The 8,927-nt window shown below is 39.5% G+C and overlaps 1 protein-coding gene across 2 annotated transcripts in view; it reads left to right on the top strand.

Annotated features, from left to right (window-relative positions):
* Window positions 1-8,927, top strand: part of CFAP36 (cilia and flagella associated protein 36) — a 34,345-nt gene that overhangs the window by 11,507 nt on the left and 13,911 nt on the right. For both annotated transcript variants that reach the window (XM_023735084.1, XM_004369450.2), the window contains exons 4-5: window positions 4,773-4,887; window positions 8,476-8,563. In XM_023735084.1, the coding sequence (XP_023590852.1) occupies window positions 4,773-4,887; window positions 8,476-8,563 (203 nt within the window). The remainder of the gene's footprint in view (window positions 1-4,772; window positions 4,888-8,475; window positions 8,564-8,927) is intronic.

Below are 8,927 nucleotides of genomic sequence, written 5' to 3'. Positions count from 1 at the left end.
CTGATTGTGCCCTTTAGGTCTTCTGTATCTTTGCTGAGTTTCTTCTTAGTTGTCGCTTCTTGTTTTTGAGTTGGTTTTTTTTGACTTTTATGAGATAGAAATTAACACTCCCACAAATATTTTTATTATAATAATAGTGGTTTGGGGAAATTGTGCCTTTTGTTTCAATAATTTTCACTGTTGAACTGACAAACATGGTGATACCATTCCTTTTAAAAAATACAGGATAATTAACGTATTTTGTGTGAGTGCTAATAAATTTTTAAGTGATTCTCCGAAATACTTATTGTTATATTAGATATTTCTTCTTAGTTCAAGTACTAATAGCTCTTTTTTTTTACATCGCAGCTTTGCTGAGATATAATTCTTATGCCATAAAATTCACCCACTTAAACGTTCTCAGTATATTCACAGAATTGTGCAGTTATCACCACAATCACTTTTAGAAATTTTTATCACTCCAAAAAGAGACCCTGAACCAATTAGCAGTCACACCCTATTTCCCCCTAAACCTCTTTAGTCCCTGGCAATCACTAATCTATGTACTCTGCCCCTGTGGATTTGCTTATTCTGGAAATTTCACATAAATGGAGTCATACAGTATGTGGTCCTTTGTGTCTGGCTTCTTTGTTTAGCGTACATGTTTTCAAGGTTCGTCCATGTTGTAGTATGTATCAATACTTCTTTCCCTTTTTTTGGCTGAATATTCCATTGTATGGATATATCAGTGGAGCCCCGCTGGTGCAGTTCTACTCTGTCCTACAGGGGTCGCTATGAGTCCAAATCGACTTGACGACACACAACGATGACAGCATGGATGTATCACATTTTATTTATCCATTCATCTGTTGATGGACATTCAGGTTGTTTCTCCTGTTGGCTATGATGAGTAACGCTGCTTTGAACATTTTTGTCTACAAGTTTTTGTGTGTATATATGTTTCATTTCTCTTGGGTATATACCTAGGAGTGAATTGCTGGGTCATGTGATAACTCTATGTTTAACCTCCTAAAGAATTGCTAGATTGTTTTTCAAAGTAGCTGCAGCATTTTCTGTTCCCTTCAACAGTGTATGAGAGTTCCAGTCTCTCTACATTCTTGCGAACATTCGGTCTTTTTGATTATAGCCATCTTAGCTCTGTAACAGATGAGTTTGTCCTGAGTCAGAGTTAACTTGATGGCAGTGAGTTTTTTTTTTTTTAGTGGGTATGAAGATATATGTCATTTTTATTTCGATTTCCATTTACCTTAGTGGCTGATGATGTTGAGCATCTTTTCATGTGCTTACTGGCACTTATATTTTTTTTTGGAGAAGTATCTATTCAGATCCTTTGCCTATTTTTTAATTGGATTGTTTATCTTTTTATTGAGTTGTAAGAGGACTTTATATACTGTAAATACAAGTCCCTTATCAGACATATGATTTGTAAAAATTTTCTCCCATTTTGAGAGTTGTCTTTTCACTTTATTGATGGTATCCTTTGAAGCACAAAGTTTTAAATTTTGATGAAATCCAGTTTATCTGATTTTTCTTTTGTTGCCTGTGCTTTTGGCATCATATCTCCGACAGCTTTGTCTAACACAGAATCATGAAGATTAACTCATATTTTCTTCTGAGAGTTTATAGTTTTAGCTATTATGTTTCATTCTTTTCCATGTGAATATCCATAGTTCCGCCACTATTTGTTGAAAAGACTGTTCTTTTCCCCATTAAATTCTCAGTTTTGGCACTCTTGTCGCAAATCACTTGACCCTAAATGTGAGGGTTTATTTCTGCCCTCTTAATTCTATTCCATTGGTCTATATGTCTGTCCTTACTCTAGTACCACATAGTCTTGATTATTGTAGCTTTGTAGTAAGTTTTGAAATTGGGAAGTGTGGGTTCTCCAACTTTGTTCTTTTTCAAAACAAAGTAATCTTGGCTATTCTGGATCTTTTGAATGTCCACATGTATTTTAGAATTAGCTTGCCAGTTTCCGGAAAGAAGCCAGCTGGGATTTTGATAGGGATTGCAATCAATCTGTACATCAATCTGAGTAGCCATCTTAGCAATATCGAGTCTTATGATCCATGTATGTGTTTCTATTTATTTAGGTCTTCTTTAATTTTAACAGTGTTTCATAATTTTTAGAAGGTAAGTTTTCCACTAATTTTTGTTTAATTTTTCTAAGTATTTTATTCTTTGTGATGGCTATTATAAATGGAATTATTTTCTTAATTTCGTTTTGGATTAGTCTTTGCCGTTGTCTTGAAATACAATTGATCTTTTCTGTTTGTTTGTTGATTATTGTGGTAAAAATATATCTAACAAAACAATTTGCCAGTTCAACAATTTTTACATTTATAATTCGGTGACATAGATACAGTTGATTTTTATATAATGTGTCCAGCACCCTTGCTGAACTTGTTTATTAGTTCTAATTGTTTTTCAGTGGATTACTTAGGATTTTCCATATACAAGATTATGTTATCTGCAATAGAGATAGTTTTACGTCTTCTTTTCCAATCTAGATGCCTTTTATTCCATTGTCTTGTCTAGCTGGTGACTAGAACTTCCAGTACAATGTTGAATAGAACTCTCGTTCCTGATCTCAAGGGGAAATCCTTCAGTCTTTCCCCACTGAGTATAATGTTAGGTGTGCATTTTTCATAGGTGCCTATGGTTTTTTTTTTTTTTTAAGGGCTGCTGTAACAAATCACCACAAACTGGGTGGCTTAACACAACAGAAGTCTATTCTCTTACAGTTCTGGAGGCGAGAAGTCTGAAATCCAGGTGTCAGCAGGGCCGTGTTCTTTCCCTGCAGGCTCTTGAGTAGAATCTTTTCCATGACTCTCTCTTAGCATCTGGTATTGCTGGCATTCCTTGGCTTGTAGGTACATCGTTCCAGTGTCTGCCTCTGTGGTCACCTGACATTCTTCCTGTGTGCCTGTCTCTTCTCTCCTTAGAAAGACAACAGTCATAGACTTCAGTTTCCCTTGATTACATATGCAGAAACCTTAGTTCCAAATAAGGTCACATTCACACATCTTTTTTGCTGACCCTCTACTTTACCAGGCATGATGTCCTTCTGTAGGGACTGGTCCCTCCTGATAACATGTCCAAAGTATGTGAGACGAAATTGCGCCATCCTTGCTTCTAAGGAGCTTTCTGGCTGTACATTTTCCAAGACAGAGTTGTTCATTCTTCTGGCAGTCCATGGCATATTCGGTATTCTTTGCCAACACCACAATTCAAAGGCGTCAGTTCTTCTTCAGTCTTCCTTATTTGTTATCCAGCTTTCGCGTGCATATGAGGTAATTGAAATTACCATGGCTTGGGTCAGGCGCACCTCAGTCCTCAATGTGACATCTTTGCTTTTCAACACTGAAAGAGGTCTTTTGCGGCAGATTTGCCTAATGCAGTACTTTGTTTGATTTCTTGACTGCTGCTTCCATGGGTATTGATGGTGGATCCAAGTAAAATGAAATCCTCGACAACTTCAGTCTTTTCTCCGTTTCTCATGATGTTGCTTATCGGTCCAGTTGTGAGGATTTTTGTTTTGTGTTGACATGTCATCCATACTGAAGGCCGTAGTGTATTCCACTAGTAGCTCTTAGTTTTCCTTACTTCAGTCTTTGAAATTCCCAGGGCTTTTGATTGTCACTGTTCTGAGAGGGCTTTCTATATAGTCAGATCCCATTTCAAAGTCCGTCTGTGCTGCTTGATTGACCAGCGTGTCACTGAGCAGCTTGGAAAATCCCTCTTGATCCCCTTATAGTGATCTGGGAGGATGCTTAATGAGATTAATTAGCCTGATAGATTGCCAGCTAGCATGTATCGTCCTTTTGTAGTTTCAACAAATATTTATTATTTCCTGCGTGTAGTACAGTGTTTATGGTTATGGTCTGGCAAATGTACTTGCCAAGACCTGGGTTCTCTGAAATAGCCCATCTGCACATTTTCTCAATGGAGCAACACAAATGCAGAGAATCCCTTACACTGTTTAAGCCTGTGGTATGATTAAGTAGAGATAATGGTAGAAGAACCCTAGGCTAAGTGAATTTGAACATGGACATGTTTGAATGTCTTTTGAACTCATCAGAGTCAGATTCTGAAGGCCTGGATGTTCATTTTTTGTTACTGTGCTCTAAGGTAGATCCTTTCATTTTTCAAATTTAGTATATTTCTCAGTTTCACCTAGAAATGATTTTATATCATAATTTCTAACTGCACCTCTTGTGTGAAGCTTTCTACGTGTAGGACACCTACAGTTGTGTTCTTCATTGCTAATAGCCCGTTTTACGTATTGTCCAGACTCTATTTTGGAGGGCATTTAGTTTTATGTCGATATTTTTATTAAGGAATAATTTTGTAGCTACTGACTTACCATTAAATAAACAGTAAGTTGCAAGTGAAAGAATATAAACTAAGTAGATTATTTTGGCTGAGAAAACAAATCCAGATACTGAAGTGGTTACTTTAGAAGAGTGAGCCAGATTCCTGCATGGTTTTTTGGAGGCATCCAGTTCTGGCTCATTGGGAAAATGTATCACTGTCACCCTTAGCTTCCTGGAGCCTTGGGGGTCAGGAGAATCAACCTCTCGAGAACCCAATTTTAGAGGCTTTTAAAATAAAATCATAAAATTGTCTTTTTTTGAGTCATCTGATGATAAATAACAGCGCAGTATTCTTTCTTGATTTAATGCACCATTTTGCACTGGAAATTATATGAATGCATGGGAAGCTGTTTAAAAAATTGAATCTTCATTTAACCTATAGATTTCTCTCTACAGGCCATTTTGCAACCCGTGTTGGCAGCAGAAGATTTTAGTATCTTTAAAGAAATGATGGTCCAGAAAAACATTGAAATGCAGCTGCAAGCCATTCGAATAATTCAAGAGAGAAATGGTAAAATGTTCAAGTTAGAAATTTAAGTGCTAAAGGCATGTTTTGCATTTTTGATTATTCTAATTCAAACACAGTCCCGCATGTAGCTGCCTTGACTAATTTTATTTCAAGTTGAAAAGTCTGTGGCTGCCTTAAGAGTTGAAAGAGTAAAACTTGTTGATAAGCGTGTATCTGACATCTGACGGAAAGCAGACCAGAACTTGGTTGAATGGTGCTTTCGGTTTCAGGGAGCCCGATTTTCTGCGCAGCCATTTGTTGATGAAATTCAGTAACTTTTAATCACAGTTACAATCACAGTTACAGTTTCTGTGGAGAGAAGGTGACTCCTTCTCTCCTTGGCTCATGGTTAGGGCCTCGTAGGGAGCAGTGGACCTTATACTCAGCGAGCATCCGAAGCACTGGGAAGGCTTGTTGAAACACGCGTTGATGCCCCGCAGTTTGTGATTCAGTAGTCTGGGTTGAGACCCCGATAATTTGCTTTTTTAACAAATTCCCGGGTGATGCTGAAGCTGCTGGACGTGGGATCCCATGAAAACCGCTGTTAGAAGGTACCAGCATTAGGTGGAGAAGAAGACAGAACCCAGAGTCCCAGCGAACCCGCTTTGACTTTATCTCCTCCCTGACTGCTTCATCTCGGTGTCTCTCCGGCTCTTCCTGCTTTCGTTCCTTCTTCGCTACCTAAGCCATGTTGGACATCCTGACTCAGAGCATCTGACTTTCTGACCACAGCGCTTGTTATTGTACCATCTTCCTTTCAAATCTCTGTTTTGGATTTCTGGCCCTGGTAGCTGGGCTGGAATTCCTAAGTGTTCCTTTGCTCAATAGATTGCCACTGATACTCTTCACCGTTCTATGACCTGTCCAATGGTTTGGCAGCAGGACTTCCGCTTTGATGGTGTCTTGCAGGTGAGAGAGCTGTGTATATATAATTCAGTTGGATTATTTGCTCTGAAGGGTCTGGAACGTGCACCAGTAGGTGCGGGCAAACGTGGGGGTGTTGCAGGGCCTTGTAGGTTCCTCTTGTGTTTGTCTGATGTGAATAGAAACTATTTCTTAGAACCAGCCACCACCTTAACTGTCCCCCCAAATCCTGAGACGCTGCCACAGCAGGTAGAGAGCTGTTGTTGTGGATAGGCGCGCCCCCACCCTAGCGTGAAGAACGACGGCACAGTGCTGTTGCTTTGCTGGTAGAAATAGGTCTGGTAAGCAGTCTTTCTCTCTGTCTTCCTACCAAGGTTTGTGCTCTAAAATCTTTTCTTCTGACTTTTTCTGAAACCCTACTGTATTCTCACCTGTGGGATAAAGAATCTGAATAATCGTTTTATATCGATAAGTTTTGTTTTCAGGAGATCAGTTTTGATGAAGGAAATTGTGAACATGACATTGACAGCTTGTAGATTTCAGTTTGGAATATTCCTGGAAACTCATTTAGATTTTACCAGAAAGACAACAAGTACATATAGCTTGTATCGGTTCAGTGCTTCCAGCTGCCAGTAACAGAAAACCCCAATAAGAAATTATCATCTCACAGAACAAGAAGTCCAGAGGAAGGGAGGCAAGGAAGACAGGCCCAGGCTTGATGAATTCAGTGGTTTGGTGATGTCATCAAGGACCCACCACTTCCTATCGCTATACCCTGCCATTCTCAGGCTCTTCTCTCGTGAGTGTACTCTGGCTGTACTGAAGGCAGACTCGACTCAGCAGTGTCTCATGAAGAAAAGGGATGTTTTCTCCTGTACATCTCTTTTGGTTAGCAAGATAACACTTGGACGGAGCCCCCTCCCCGCCCCCGACCCTCAGTTTTCCCCTCAGGCCCTATTGATCAAAATTAGGGTCACACATCCTCCTTCTTAAGGAGCCCTGGTGGTGTAGTGGTTAAGAGCTCGGCTGCTATCCAAAAGGTCAGCAGTTTAAATCCACCAGCCGCTCCTTGGAAACCCCCTGAGGCATTCTGCACTGTCCTGTAGGGTTGCTATGAGTCAGAATTGACTCGATGGCAATGGCTTGGTTTTTTGGTATCCTTCTTAAACCCCTGATGGGGAATGAAACCATTATGCTTGGTTTAAACCAATCATGAGTCAGTGTGGGGGCCGGGGGTATGCCTCTCAAGTATTTGGCTGCCTGATAACTACGCACAGTCTGGCTTATGTTACCAAGGGAGGGGGAAGGGAGTGATGTGGAATAATGGCCGCTGTCAGACCACGGGGTGGGACGGTGCACTTACGTCTAAACTAAGCTAATGTTTAGTTTCTGCCTCAGAGTTATTTATATTTAAGAATGTTGCTTAAGTTAGATTCAGGGAGAGCACCTTGTAGCTCTGTCGACTGTTCCTAAAATTGCTGTTTGAAAATTACCTTTGTGTTGAGAAAAACTCAAAGGTGCTCTAGATTCTTGGATGTGTCTGATCGAACAGTTATGGAAAACGCACATCAGAGCGTTGTTTGGGTGGTTTAGGAGTAGTCCCTACTGCTGCCTTGTTCTTCCCTTACTGCTTTTAATCTGCCTTAGAAAGACTATTAGGAGAATACTGATTTATATCTTTTGACTGAGCAAAAATGCACTTATGATGAGTGGATTGTAATACTGTTTCCTGGCCCTGCTGTTGTACCATGGTTTGTAAGATGTCACCACTGGGGGAAGCTGGGGGAAGGGTATCCAGGCTCTCTCTGTTATTTTTTACAACTGCATATGAACCTGTTACCTCGAAATAAAAAACTTCATTAAAAAGGTACTGAAACATCAAGGGGATCAGCATGAAAACGCTACTTGAATTTAGAGCAGAAGTGAAATCTCCAAGTCACGTGTGGATAAAGTAATGGAAGGTAAAAATTGAAAGAGATGCTGCTAATGCTGTGGGAGTGTAGTGACAACAGATAGAGACAGAACACTTAGCACCCATCTACCTGCTTATCAGGACGATACAGGCAATAAAGTCAGTTAAACCGGCACTGAAAATTACTTGCCTTGGCCTGAGGGCTGTAGTGCCCTGGTTTATAGTTATTAAACTGATGACTGAACAGAAGTTCCAAGGGATGAGATTGTTTTATACACCTTTGTATCCCTCGAGAGAGCTGAGCACCATGCTTTCTTTGTATGTAGTAATCACGGCCTTGTTTAATTGTGGTTGTGATATGAATTAAGAGTATCAACATGCTGTTTCAGTTAACAAATTATTTTATGTTTGTTTTTAAACCTTTTTCCCACTTAAGGAACACCTTTACGAGTGTAGTTCCGTTACTAACCTCAGCTTAGGGGGTTTCAGCATTATGTTCTTAGGCAGTGTATAAGAACAACAACAGTGTGATCATGGAAGACGATAGCTTGTGTTATTTTATATCTGCCATGTATTAGTATTGTTATTTTAAATAGGCAATACAAATAACTCTAAGAGACATTGCTTGGTAAAATGGTTGGGTTTTTTTTTGTGGGAATGATTCTCTAAAATAGAAATAAAGAGATGATGGCTTAGAACATTTAAGAGGTAGACTTCAGTGAAGTAATCTGTACTTCTTGATGAACTGTAACAGTGAAAAGTAAAGGTTTTCAGTTGAACTGATGTTCTTCTGTGTGGTCTTTGGTTTTGAACAGGTGTGCTACCTGAGTGTTTAACAGACGGTTCGGACGTGGTTAGTGACCTTGAACAGGAAGAAATGAAGATCCTGAGGGAAGTTCTTAGGTACTCTTCTTTAATTATTTTTTGAGTGAATCATTAGTAATATTAGAATAAGATCTGTATATGCTTTTTACCCCAAAAGTATTACGAACCAATAAAACACCTAAATTATCTACTAAAACCAAAAGCCAAAACGAAACTTGTTGCCATTGAGTCGATACGGACTCATAGGGACCCTGTAGGACAGAGTAGAACTGCCCCATAGGGTTTCCAAGGAGTGACTGGTAGATTTGAACTGCGAGCCTTTTGGTTAGCAGCCAAGCTCTTAACCACTGTGCCACGAGGACTCCAGATTATCTACTAAAGACCATGAAAATGATTTATGAATTTTATTTGTATGACTGTGTATATATTAGGAGCCCCTGGG

The sequence above is a fragment of the Trichechus manatus genome, unplaced genomic scaffold, assembly GCF_000243295.1.
Source record: "Trichechus manatus latirostris isolate Lorelei unplaced genomic scaffold, TriManLat1.0 scaffold00005, whole genome shotgun sequence".
Lineage (NCBI taxonomy): Eukaryota > Metazoa > Chordata > Mammalia > Sirenia > Trichechidae > Trichechus > Trichechus manatus.
The sequence above is the reverse complement of the archived record's forward strand: the minus strand, read 5'-3'. Positions and strand labels throughout refer to the sequence as shown.